This window comes from Penicillium citrinum, assembly GCF_028827155.1.
Source record: "Penicillium citrinum strain IBT 23319 chromosome Unknown utg000006l:1.0-3011923.0:1.0-3012962.0, whole genome shotgun sequence".
In the NCBI taxonomy this organism is placed as follows: domain Eukaryota; kingdom Fungi; phylum Ascomycota; class Eurotiomycetes; order Eurotiales; family Aspergillaceae; genus Penicillium; species Penicillium citrinum.
Genome location: NW_026622691.1, coordinates 579,977 through 593,312, shown reverse-complemented (window position 1 = coordinate 593,312; position 13,336 = coordinate 579,977). Strand labels below are relative to the sequence as shown.

Here is a 13,336-nt window from a genome sequence, read left to right as displayed (position 1 = left end):
GATGTTTAATGCAATTTTGGCCCACACTTGGCTGCCTCCATCTTTCGAACCGAGGTTTTGTGCATAGCTGCCTGGATTTTATTTTTGTTGGATTACTGATCATCTATACCACATGTAACCAGTGTTGAAAATTTTGACGTTGTATAATTAAGATTTGGTTTTCAATTACCTTCTCGGTGCTCGTTTAATTCTAGCACTAACCTAACTACCTTGCCTGGCTACAAGTGTATCAATCAAGATGTCGGCAGACTCGACGATTCTCCGCGACATCGGTTTCAAGCAGCTGAGTCAAGGAGTATTCCTTTATTCGCCATTACAGCAAGGCACGCCGACTGAAAAATACAATCCGACACATTCAAACCCAGATATCATCATCATCTGTGCCTGGGGATTCGCCCAAGCAAGACACATTGCAAAGTACATTGACGGATACCAATCTCTCTACCCAACCGCCAAAATTCTCCTTATCTACAACTGTGTCGCAAACATGATGTGGAAATCAGACGCTTCCCAGATGCAATGGTTCCAGCCTGCCGCCACAATTCTTCGAGAATACATGGACTCAACGCCCGACTTAAAAGTTTTGCTTCATTTATTCTCCAACACTGGCTCTCATTCCGCTGTTCAACTTTCCGAAGCCTGTGAGAAGAATCATCCACCATTCGCGCTGCCCGTCACATCAATTATCTTCGATTCTTGTCCTAGCATGCCTGTCTTCGCGCCAATGGCCAATGCACTCGCGTTAGGCTCGCCCTCCAAGAACATACTGATCACCTTTATGGCGAAGGCTGTGGCATGCAGTATCATCGGGGTGACACTTGCTCTCGAGAAAGCAGGTCTTGTGACTCACGTAGCCACAAAACTTTACGCTCGGTTGAACTCCATAAACGATGTGTTTCTTACGCGAAGGGCTGCTACTGCAGAGCAGATTGCTCTACGCCCGATTCCAAGGGCTTATGTATATGGTCCTAGCGATGAGATGATCCCTGTGTGTCAAGTGATCAAGCATGCAGATATTGCAATAGAGAACATGTCGGCGTGTGGAGTCGACGATGCATCGAAGTATGTGACAATGGAGGAATTTGTGGGAAGCCCACACGTGAATCATGTCAGATTCGAGAAGGAGCGTTATTGGGGCATCATCAAAGAGACCTGGAAGAAGACTGTTAATGTTTGAAGATGAGGATGAGGAGAGACGGTTTCTCTTCCTGTCAGACGAAGCAACCATTCCCCTTTGTATTTGCATGTGTGGTTTTAATTCTGACGAATCGATAGAATAGGAAAAATGAGGCATGTTCGTAGGATTAATATGCTTGAAGGACTATACACTAACTATTCCTCCAAGTAACACCATTATTAATACGTGACACGCCCTTCGATGGCATGCATGACCCGATAGGGAAGTGGAAGCCCGATGATCACTCCTCATGTTCACAGAAATGTTTACACGAGGATAAATCTAGAGTTCCAAATCAATAAAGAAATGAATTGACAGTCGCTATATTGATTTTGCGGCTTACACAGAAGCCTCGGCAGAAATTCGACCAACTCAGCCCAGGCTAATGAGACCGACTTCGGCCCTATAGATACGGTACCAATCGCCATGCGTTCGGGGAACTGTCAGAGAGCGTTGGAACGCTTATCCTCGCTCGTAGTCGACCAATCGGTAATTTATCACTTACATGAATGGAGGAGCTCACTCTCCTCATAACCCTCGAGCACCCCTTCCGCAAACTGTCATCTTTGGGTCCCCAAAACACCCAAGGAACAAAAGCAGGGTAATCATAAACGCAAAGTAATCGTGTGAAATTAAAAAAACGTACGCTTTATAGGACGAAGTTAAATTCGCGAGGAGATCAGTCGATTGGTGCAAAGCACCATGGTCCAGTTGACCAGCCCCTAACTTCTCTTAATTAATACTGATATTGCTGGTCGTTGCTATGCCTCGAGCACAATACAAAAATAAAAGCTCTCAAAGTATTGTCTTGAACAGAAGAAGATTTTCAGATTTCAAGCCCCTGGGTATATGGAAATCTATATCTCCGCAAGCCTCGAATAGAAGCAGAATTATAAAACACATAATCAAGAAACCCTGTAATAATCCGGGGCATATTCCAGTAAATACCCCTTTTCGATCTTGGTCACGTCACGAATGTACGTTTTATCGCCTGTCTGCATGATCTCGTGGAAGATGACCCAATCTGCTTTTCGATTCTGGAATTAATGTTAGCAAAGAGATTTCGTAATGTACTTTGGAAATGCATGATACTCACAAACATCAATGAGCTGGGGTGGGCATGGAGTGTCAAGCCACCACTGACAGTTTTGAAAGTGCCATCCGGTTGCATCTTCGCAGCATGGGCAAAATATCCTGTCGTGAGACATCGCTGGATTTGCTCGGGTATATTGCTGAGATTTGGTGCACTATTTCGGGGGAGACTTTCATCTGTTTCAATACCGAAACGTTCAAGGTATCGCTTTAGTTGTCCTCGAATGCTAACCGCACGCAGCAAAGCTCGATAATTCAAGAGATTATCGCGACACCATTTGGATTCTTTCTTGCCTTTTGTAACAAACGCCTGATACACATTGAGGTAGGTGAGATGGTCACCTTCTTCGACGGCGAATTTCCGGCGATGACTTTCGGCTGCTTTTTTATCGCCGTCATGCTGTACCCAGACCGTTCCTTGTAGACTTACCATTGCGGCAATAGTAAGTATCTCACTCAGACAGTGGAATTTCGGTGCTGCGAGAAGAACCTTGCCCATCATGGGATCTACGGCAAGCTCTGCCATCCGAATACCCAGAGGTTTTGTCAACTTGGCGTAATCGTCCACTGCACCCAGAGAATAGAGAAGTTCAAAGGCACGAATGACTAGTTCAGCCGGGGGCGATGTCAGAAAATCGAACCGGACAATATTATCGATACCAAGTGCCTTCAGCTGCATGACAATAGGTGCGAGGTTAGACCGTTGAATTTCTGGAACGGTAGCTTCGGGAAGCTGCTCATATGTCTGCTGAGTGTATAAACGAAAGCATTTTCCGGGCTTCGTTCTACCTGCGCGCCCAGCCCGCTGGGTAGCAGATGCTTTGGATATTGGCACAGCTGTCAGAGTCTCAATGCCAGTTGTCGGGTTATAAGCGCGCAGCTTTGCAAACCCACAATCAATCACATAGACGATGCCGTCAATTGTGACTGAAGCTTCTGCGATGTTCGTCGACACGATTACCTTTCTTGTGTTCTCTGGTGTTGGTTCAAAGACGTACATTTGCTGATCCGTGGTCAGACCAGCATAAAGCGGTAGTGTGAGTAAAGAAGGTGCCTTGGGATGAAGATATGCAGCACGTTCAGATATCAATTGGATTGCTCGGTCGATTTCTTCACGACCGGTCAAAAAGAGAAGAACATCACCGTCGGCTTCTTGGGTGTGAATATCAAAGACGGTCTTAACTGCTCGCTCAACATAATCCTCTGCGGGAGATTCGAGAAAGAGCGTATCCACGGGATACATTCTCCCTTCCAAACTGATGATTCTCCCTACACTCCCACCGAGATTGGCAGGCTCTGCATCTGGGTTGAATTCGTCATCCGCGAAGAATCGGAGAAAGTCCTCAGCTTGAAGAGTTGCACTACTGATGATGATGCGCAATTCGGGCCGCTTTTTCCTGATTTTCTTCAAAATCCCAAGGAGAACATCTGTGCTGAGGGATCTCTCGTGGGCTTCATCTACCATGATCACGGAGTATCGTGACAAGAGAGGATCGACTAATGCTTCCCTGAGGAGCATTCCATCAGTGAGGAATTTGATCCTCGTTGCCGCTGAGGTAGTATCTTCGAAGCGAATTGAGTAACCAACTGCTTCTCCCACCTTGCCTCTCATTTCCTCCGCGACGCGAGTTGCAACTGTTGTAGCAGCTACTCTGCGAGGCTAAAGATGGTAGTCAGTATCGAGCTTGATTTATAGAAGACATCGAAGGTGGATTTCTTTGGTACTCACTTGCGTCACGGCAATAACTTTGCCATCTTCACACCAACCTGCTTGATCCAGATATTGGGGAAGTTGGGTTGTTTTTCCACTTCCCGTCTGACCCACCACAATTGTGACGGGGTAGTTCTCAATCAAATACAAGAGACTTTTCTTATGCCGGGCAATAGGCAGCAGAGCCGCTGGCTTGTATAAAGCTGGAATGAAAGTAGTAGAGACGTCCAGCTCCGCCATTTTTCCAATCAAGGAGCCCTGGGGGCCAGGAGCGTGGAAAACTGAAGATAAAACCCTCAATAATACTGCTCTAGACAGCTGACTATTTCCATGCTGCAAATTCTATGTTTCCCCAAGATAATTGATCAATCAAAGCGAGTTAGTCGGTAAACGAAGGCGGCGAGATGGTTCGGTTCGATACCTGAATATCGAGGCAGGTCGGATAAAGGTTCCACCGAGGTAAGGCAGTAGATCAAGTATAAAATATCATAATGAACCATGGCATTTTATACCTCGAAAATTGCTCTGGGTAATAGGAACTTGTAGACTTCATGTTACCTCATTATATACCTTTGCGTGTTCAGAACGGATATTGCTGATAGTTGGCCGTATTCGAGGGGCTCCCCCATTCCACCAAGGCCATATAGTTCTTGTACACCAGAGACAAACAGTTATTAGTCCTTGAGAAGCTGAAAAATATATGAACTGCTACTTATGCTATTCGGTACTATCCTCTAGAATAGATAAGCATGGATCTTAGTAATCATTATACAAAGTGTAGACTGTACATGCACAGCTCTTCAATTTCCCAATCTGGAAGTAACGGAGGACTGTTGATCGTGCTTGCCTTCATTCACTGCACTTCTCCCTTTTATTCGGGCAGACCTCATTTGACCTTCTTAAAGTCACCAGTATCTGCTGACACCATAAAAATGCTCCTCTCATCTGAATTCATCACGCAACTTGAAACCACGCATCCAGACTTGCACTTCTAGCGAGATGCCAAGAGAAAACTGGACACATCCTCGACGACGAGCTACCATATCCAAAAGGAGAAATGCCCATCATGATGAACACAAAGCAATCAAACGAGCATCCAGAACGCTTGGAAGACATATCGATAAGGTCCAGCAGGATTTTGATCAGATATACACAGATGTCATGTTCTTGCTCCAAGAAGCCCCCGGATCTCGATATCGAAGCGCAAAATGCCGACTTCTATCATGCAATGATATTATTGAGACCGGTGGATATCGAATTAATGTCAACTATCTCAACGGTGAAGAGAAAGAGTCTCCACCTGCTATGACCTCGGTACTAATAATGTTCCTGTAGGCTTTTTCCACGTTGAATGTTTTGAGAAGATCCTGGACTTTACTTCCACCAGACATGCCGACCTATTTCGACCAGATGTGAGAAAGTTGCCCGGAATAATGGAGTCATGTATCCTGAGAGAATATGTGCGAGGATGGTATGCTCGGCTTGGAGCTCAGATGCGTGTATTGTTCTTTGAAGCTAGATGCCGTGAAACTGTATGGCGAGCGTTAACATATTGAAGCCAATCAGTTTCCATCCTGAAGCTTGGGGTGCGATTCCGGATGATATAAACTGCGAGAAATACTTCGTTCCCCCGACTGATCCAGCCTATGATGAACGCCATGCTTTAAGTGCTGCGCTGAGCAACTGGGAGGAAAACGGAAATGAAGCGGAAACTGGATGAAAAGGATGGATCTGAAATCTCTTGCGAAGGACAAATGCTCTGTTGTATTTTTTGTTGTAGTCTCTGATAACTGCGAGTCGAAATTCAATCCTAGCAAAGACGAAATGATATCTGCTTCATTCAGAGAAGACTGTAAAGATCATAATAGATCCATACAGTTCAATCAACGTACCACTCTATACTGAGGCACTAGTAGCCATGTAAGTATTTGATCACATAAAGTTACATTGTAGCATCCAAATGTCTGGAGATAGAGCAGAGTACTTTTGTAGTCGAAAATTAAATCATGCATGTGCAGCGTTAGCGCCACAATTCTACATGGCTGATTCAACATGAATATTTCGGCTAGTATGGCCATTGCTAAGAACCCGGAGCTATTTAGCAGCGATAGAACTTATATTAGACTTACACTTGCGAGAATACTCTAGTTTCACATTATACCCAGTAACTTTCCTCAGAATATTTAAGTTTTCCTAAATCATACAGCGTTGTCATACATTTGTTGTATAGAGCTACATCACGTGCACCCCACGTCACTTGTTTGGAGCTTCTCCGATGTCTTCTGCCTACTCCATCTTCTTTCTGACAGGCACCACTTTTTCTCCAATATTTATCTGGCCGGTCTTCTAACCGCATCAACCGAGTCAATATTCCAAAATGTCGGAGGAAGAGAAGACTGTAAGCACACACACACACACACACAAGCCGATCTGCACGTTTGAAACGGGAGACTCACACTTATCTTGCAGTCGACTCCCAGTAAGCCCTCGGTTGCGCCCAACAGCCCTCGCGCTGAGTCGCCGACTACGGCGCGACCTCTGGACTTTGACGATGAACCTCAAGACACAGGTGCTACCGCTACAAACACCGCCGCAAACCCGCAGACTGCTACCGAAACTCCTCCAGCTGCCCCGCCAAAGCCACCGCGGCCCCTAAGCCCCAGAGAACAGTCGGAAAATACTCTAAAGGAGGCGTTCCCGAGTGTCGATGCGTCGGTTATCAAGGCCATTCTGACTGCTAGCAATTGGAATGTTGAACGTGCCTTCAATGCTCTTTTGGGTGCGCAAAGCCTCCACCTCCCCGCATAACCCCAGTAAATACTAAACAAGATCTTGATGTAGGTATGACCGATCCCACGGCGCAAGAGGACATGGTTCCTCCCCCGAAACCGCCCCGTCCATCCCAGCAGCCTACTTCCACTACTCAGCGACAATTGGAATCCGATGAGATGTACGCGCGCCAGTTGGCGGAACATTATAATTCTGGTCAACGGCGGGCGCCGGCCCCTGGGTGGGAGAATGATCCCAGATATCGCCGACCACGAGGCAGCGAGGACTCGGAAGAGAGGGAGTATAATTTCTTTGAAGGTAGGCATTCGGAGTGAAAGTTCTATTTTTTTTACTATGTGCGTGGGCTGATTTAAGCTCAGATGATCTACCGGTGATCCGTGAGAACCTCCGCAAGGGTTTCCTGGAGACACAAACCAAGGTGAACTCATGGATGACAAATTTGAAGAAGAGGATCGATGGAGAGGAGGTCGAAGAGGAACCACAATCCAGCCAGCAGTATGAGCAGCAGCACTCGTCTTACGGGCGCCCCCCGACGTAGCGGCGAGATGGGCCGTCGCAGTGGAGACCGCGAGCGGTATGACGCCGACCCTCAGGTTCTCGGCGACGATTTCTCTGCTTTGGAACTCAGGGATTCGGAAGGTAAGTTCCAAATGCGACTCATCTCTGATGCTTTTGCTAATTATATCTCAGCTCCTCCTCCCCGTCCCCCTCGGCCTAATATCAAGACTGGATCCTCGCCTTCTCCTGATAGACGTAAGGTATCCTTCCAAGAAGGTCCACCAACTGAAATCGATAACCTCTACGATGCGTCTGCGTCAACTAAGCGTCCTCCGTCAACCGGAGGCAAGCCTAGTAAATGGCAGCCACTGGCCAACGTGGAGCCCTCGCCTGTTGCGGAGAACGATCCATTCAGCCTTGGGGATAGCGATGACGAGAAGGAGAAGGAGTCCAAGTCCAAGGAACAAACTACTACTGGCGGGCATGAGCAAATTAAGACGGCTACGGAGGAAGCGATGTCAGGAGAGATGGGATCAAAGGACGATAAGGAGGATGCCTCGAAGTAGTGCAGGAGTATTGGCCATTTGCGATTGTTTTTGAAGTTTTGAAATTCCCCCAATTTTCAAGTTATAGTCCTATCCTATCTGTAGGGGTAGGTAGTCATCTGTGATCCGATGCAATTACCAACAAGTTTATAACCAGCTACACTTGTAGAACATCTATGTATTACCACTTATTGGCCCTGAATAGACCGCAAGTACCTACAAGAAACTTAAATTTACTGAAGAGAGTACTTGTAAAAGAGAAAATCATCAAAATCATCATGGGTATCAAAGTCGAGCCTCAACGCCAAAAGAACTACCCCTACTTGATAAACCTCCACAAAAACTACTCCGCAAAAGCCTGACTAGAAACCCTCTTTGAAGGAGGAGCTTCCTTTCTTAAATCTTTAATGACATTCTACAAAGGTAGAGTTAGTGACTATTTGCAATTATGTCGAATGGGATATAAATAGCAACATACCGCGAGACCCTCAGGCGGAACTCCGTTCTCAATAAGCGAGACGCAAAGGGACAGCTCTGTTCGGTCTAGATTGGTGTTCTAGTTTAGATTTTGTCAGTTGGATTGTTGGATTGTTGGAATGGCAGGGTTTCTTGATGCTTTTGCTGCGCGTGACGCGATGCGGTGAGTGTTATTTTGGAGGATACGTACCAATAAGGTGGAAATTTCATGGAGGATGTCGATTACTTCACGCGCGGCTTGACGCTTGTCTTCTGGGTTTGGATTGGGCATTCTGGTTTTTTTTTTGGTGTTGGTGTAGAGGGGGATGGGATGAGGAGAGAGTTTGAAGTTGAAGTTGGAGTTGGACGATGTCTGTGGGGCTGCTTCCCCTCGGACTCTTTCATTACCGCAACTACTTTGACCTCGACATTTACAGCTACATTTACAGCTCAACTACTGTACAAGCCACGATACAAATGAATGCTTCCAGTATGTGATATTTCCAGCCATCAATTGGATCTCTATAATTACATCCACGTCTCGGATTGATATTGGGATCTCCGACAGAAGAATGTTCACCGTTGATCTCCGGCCATTCATTCCTGGAGAGCCACAACGCGCCTGAATTCCTCAAATTGGCTTCACGCGTTGATTGGAATTCATTTCCTACCAATCATGTCTTCAGTTCCAAGGCCGAAAAGGGGTTGGCCTTCAGTCCGTGAAAGACCCTACGCGGATGCTTTACGCGTTTAATCGCGGTAAAGCACACTGGCTTAAAGCCCATCCACGCGGTGCGAGCACCAAAGGGGGGAATCGAGGATAATCTCACGTATAATTTTATGGTAGAAGGCCATAGTGAAGGAGCCGAACAGCGAGGAAAATTGCTCCTGCATTCAAGAGTGCCTACCGAAGGGTTGCCAGTATCAGTCCTTTAGCTGTGGTGAGATGGGGATAGGGAGTCCTTCTATTCTAGGGTGGGCGTCGACCTCGACAGAGTGGATTCAAGGCGAGATGAAATCCGTACCCAGGGACTCCCCTGCCAAGGGTATGGGATCAGAATAGCCCTGGTTTACAACGTGACGATGAAAATCCACCTGCGGCTATCCGAGCACGCCCGCCTGAGAATAGATAGCATTTGCCCACTTCGAAAACGTTCCTTGCCTTATCAGCCCTTCTTGGATATTCGACGAAGGGTAAGGAAGTATGATGGTGGTTGGGCATATTCCGTCTACAGTACAGTACTGACTGACGGTGTACCTTTCCCCGGTGTATCCCTTGCAGGACACTTGGAAACGTGAGCGTTGCGCGCTGCGTGCTGCGCGCTCAACTCCCATTCCACGCCTGTCACTCTGCTACATACTTCGGTGACGTCCAGCATATCCAGGCATGGCTTTCACGAAAGGGCACTCCTCTCCTTCTCCCTGTGGCACGAGAGAGCGGGGTGTCCTTGGACATTTGGGAAAAATCGTCCTCATTGTTGACTTTCCTCCTTCTCATCTCCTTTGGTCGTGTTCTCTATCTATCGGATGAGGCTTTCGGATACGCAGCTGAACGAGTTACTATCCATTGTTAATCGTGATAGCTGTGTATCCTTGAAACTATCCCGCCTCGTTTCTGGACCACAGTCCGGATGCCTCGACTAGAGATGGCTTTCTTTCTTCTAGTCATTTTGGCTTTCGTGTCTGCCGTGAACGCAGCAGCTCTCACAGCCAACTATCCTATTAACGCACAGCTCCCGCCAGTTGCGCGAGTGTCGCAACCGTTCCGTTTCGAATTCGCCGAGAGCACTTTCGCCAATAGCAATCGAGACACCGAGTATTCGCTACAGGATGCACCTTCATGGCTTTCAGTGGAGAGCAGCAGCCGCGCGCTGCAGGGGACTCCTCACTCGGATGATACTGGCTCGAAGAAATTCAAGCTCGTGGCTTCCAATGGATCGGAGTCAGACAGCATGGAAGTGACTCTGATCGTAACGGCGGATCAGGGACCAACCAAAGGCACATCTCTAGTGTCGCAGTTACAGGCTTTAGGCCCGGTTTCTTACCCAGCGACATTGTTCTTGCATCCAGGCCGATCATTTTCTATTACTTTCGATCCGGATACGTTTCAGAATACTCACCCTTCGACTATATACTATGGCACCTCGCCTCATAATGCTCCCCTGCCATCGTGGATGGGCTTCGATCCTGCAACGCTGAAGTTCACTGGAAATACCCCATCTTTCCCTGGCTCTGGACCGGAAACCTTCACTTTCCAGCTGGTGGCTTCTGATGTCGCTGGTTATAGTGCAGTCAACTCGACTTTCGAGCTTGTGATCGCCCCGCATATCCTTGCCTTCAATGAGACTGTTCAGGATTTCAATCTCACACGAGGAGACAAGTTCAGCAGTCCTGATTTCTCAAATCTTCTTTCCATAGATAACTCGCCGGTCAACTCGAAAGACCTGAAGAAAATCGAAGCGGATCTGCCAGATTGGTTGTCTTTGGATGATGAGACGATTTCATTGAGCGGCACTCCCCCGAAAGACGCTGTGAACCAGAATATCACAATCACAGCAACTGACAAGTTCTCGGACGCAGCGAAGCTCATGGTCCGGTTGCAATTTAATGAGCTGTTTCTTGAAACAGTCCAAGGATGTGAAGCTACTATCGGCGAGGATTTCACGTTCGTCTTCAACCAGTCGATTGTGACTGATGATTCTGTTCAACTGGATGTAGATCTCAGCGATGATCTCACTTCGTGGCTTACTTATTTCTCTGATAACAAGACCCTCCATGGACATGTGCCTTCGGATATGGAGGCACAGAAATTCACCATCCCCCTGAAAGCACATCAGGGTGATACCGAGAATACGCAGGACTTTGAGCTTGACGTGCTTGAGCCATCCGACACTCACAATGCCTCTTCTGACCCTCTCTCCGACTCCTCCAGTCCTTCGCACAGGAAGGCTGGTATCATCGCTATCTCGGTTGTCATACCTGTCGCGGTCATCCTAAGTGCAATCATAATATTCTGCTGCTGGCGTCGTAGGAGAAAGACATCGACTGTGGAGGAGGGACCTTTCCAGGCTAAGTCATCGCCGCCACCACGGCCTGTTCGACCGGACCTTCCCAATTGCCAACCCAACATGAGTGGACGGCCATCTCGCGATGACAACTCGGATGATTGGATGAGCCCGGTCTCACCAGCCGCAGATCTTCCCAAGCTTGAGCTTGGCCCAGAGTGGAACGTGGCGTCCTTTGAAAAGGACGAGAAGTCAATGAGTGCGATCCCGGATCTCATTCCACCTCCTCGCTCTCCCAAGAGAGCCTTTGTTCCACTGAGAGACCCAGTCACAGAAGGCGACAAGAAATCTGAGAAGTCCCCTGGTAAAAAGCAGAACCGGCTATCATTCCCGAACAGCCCTCGTCGTCGCACTAGTCAACGATCTCGGCGCGAGCCTCTCAAGTCAATCCAACCCCGTGCCAACAAGAAACGCGAGTCCATCCAGTCATCTCGATCTAAGCGATACTCTAGACGATCCAGTGGTATTTCGACAATGGCCCAAGGTCTCCCGGTCCGATTAAGCGGTGCTGGTCATGGATCTGGTGGAATTGGACCTCCAGGACATGGTATGGTACGCATGTCATGGCAAAACACCGGAAAATTCTCCATTATGAGCGACGAGAGCAGCTTAACAAACATGACACCCCTTTTCCCACGGCCCCCAGCACCAGGACGCACGCGTCACAGCATGACATCCAGTATACCCGAGAAGCGCGTAACATTACGAACCGTGGAGCCAGATGCATCGACAATCTCCGAAGCAGACTCCCTCGAAGCCTTTGTACAAAACCGCGCAAAGAACCGCAATTCCACCAATCCCTTATTCTCAGCACAAGTCAGTCGACGCACATCATCCGGTCTTCGCGCTCTCGAACGAGCACGTAGTATCCGCAGTCGAGCCGATACTGTTTCTGTTTCCACCTTTAGCGATGAATACCGCCAATCTATCCAAGGACGACCCCATTCAACTGCAATGTCTGTATCAGAATATGGAGATGAAGGAAATCGATTCTCTCAGTATCAAACTCTACAACCCCCGCCTAACCTTTTCCCATTGGCTGAGGGTGGAGGTCAGAGTCAAAGCCAATTAAGTCTTGCGCAAGATTATCGCAATGTCGTCTCTCCTCTTCCGAGATTCTGGAGTGAGACTAGTTTGAATAGTGCGCGTCGATTGGAATCTGGAAACCAGGGCAAAGAAAATCGGAAACCCGCTGGTGATGGTGGTGTGCGTGATGAGGATGGTGTTGTGGCTAGTTCTTCCATTGTTTCGGATTTGGATGAACATTTGTCTCGCAAGGTTCCGTCAAAGAAAGGCGAGGACTCGCAATCTTGGAGTACGATGCCATTGGAACCGCCGCCTCCGGTGAGAAGTCCTAGTAATCGTGGTCTACCGATTGCTAGTAGTGGGGAATTAGCCTTTGTTTAGATGTGTTCTTTTGATTTTCCCAAATTTTTTTTCCGGTTCTGAGTCATTTTTATCTTTTGTTTATTTATCTTTTGTCTTTTTTTTCGAGTCTTTTTGCCTCGTCTTTGTTGGATTTCCTTGTTGGAGTTTGGGCATGGCGAACATGATATCCTTGGGTTTGCATAAGTTAGGTATTTCTCTTGTACTAGTTGAGCTAGTCATAGTTATAAATGTAATCCATTCAATCTATCTTGTTTGTGTCAATATATTAGTAATCCTGGAATAGCATCACTAAGTGTGGCTCTTATACTAGAATTTCCACTGTTTTGAGTGTTCCAACTTGAATTGGATCTATACAGTATGAGACTATGGACTATGTACTATACGGTCCTCAGCTGATCGGGCGCTGCCTGTGGTTGCCTAGAGGTGAGTGATGAGCTGGAATATTCATGTTTCCCATTTTTTTTTTATAAATATAAATATAATTTTATATATAATAAAATAATAATATTATTCTATGAAGATCATGAATTAAGTCCATCGTATACTCTAATCCTGGTGCACATGACTCAACGCGATTACGGAATTCGGCCAGTTGAAATTTCTGCGCGGACAC

At 47.2% G+C, this 13,336-nt stretch overlaps 6 protein-coding genes across 6 annotated transcripts; 4 read left to right on the top strand and 2 right to left on the bottom strand.

The window, feature by feature from the left end:
* Positions 1-238: 238 nt before the first annotated feature.
* Positions 239-1,177, top strand: N7469_006747 (uncharacterized protein; the record flags this gene model as incomplete). Its single annotated transcript, XM_056645665.1, has 1 exon — positions 239-1,177. The coding sequence occupies one exon, from the start codon at positions 239-241 to the stop codon at positions 1,175-1,177; it is 939 nt and encodes a 312-aa protein (XP_056499106.1).
* Positions 1,178-2,082: 905 nt separating this feature from the next.
* On the bottom strand, positions 2,083-4,220 carry N7469_006746 (putative ATP dependent RNA helicase; the record flags this gene model as incomplete). Its single annotated transcript, XM_056645664.1, has 3 exons — positions 2,083-2,214; positions 2,274-3,929; positions 3,999-4,220. 3 exons carry the CDS (start codon positions 4,218-4,220, stop codon positions 2,083-2,085), a joined length of 2,010 nt encoding a protein of 669 aa, XP_056499105.1.
* A 1,294-nt stretch (positions 4,221-5,514) lies between these two features.
* On the top strand, positions 5,515-5,700 carry N7469_006745 (uncharacterized protein; the record flags this gene model as incomplete). The annotated part of the gene is made up of 1 exon (XM_056645663.1): positions 5,515-5,700. The coding sequence occupies one exon, from the start codon at positions 5,515-5,517 to the stop codon at positions 5,698-5,700; it is 186 nt and encodes a 61-aa protein (XP_056499104.1).
* Positions 5,701-6,357: 657 nt separating this feature from the next.
* Positions 6,358-7,834, top strand: N7469_006744 (CUE domain-containing protein; the record flags this gene model as incomplete). Its single annotated transcript, XM_056645662.1, has 6 exons — positions 6,358-6,378; positions 6,450-6,759; positions 6,822-7,067; positions 7,130-7,265; positions 7,309-7,409; positions 7,461-7,834. The coding sequence occupies 6 exons, from the start codon at positions 6,358-6,360 to the stop codon at positions 7,832-7,834; spliced, it is 1,188 nt and encodes a 395-aa protein (XP_056499103.1).
* A 322-nt stretch (positions 7,835-8,156) lies between these two features.
* Positions 8,157-8,561, bottom strand: N7469_006743 (mitotic-spindle organizing protein 1; the record flags this gene model as incomplete). The annotated part of the gene is made up of 3 exons (XM_056645661.1): positions 8,157-8,228; positions 8,292-8,369; positions 8,481-8,561. 3 exons carry the CDS (start codon positions 8,559-8,561, stop codon positions 8,157-8,159), a joined length of 231 nt encoding a protein of 76 aa, XP_056499102.1.
* A 1,339-nt stretch (positions 8,562-9,900) lies between these two features.
* N7469_006742 (putative transmembrane glycoprotein) lies at positions 9,901-12,741 on the top strand (the record flags this gene model as incomplete). The annotated part of the gene is made up of 1 exon (XM_056645660.1): positions 9,901-12,741. One exon carries the CDS (start codon positions 9,901-9,903, stop codon positions 12,739-12,741), a length of 2,841 nt encoding a protein of 946 aa, XP_056499101.1.
* Between the last annotated feature and the right edge of the window lie 595 nt (positions 12,742-13,336).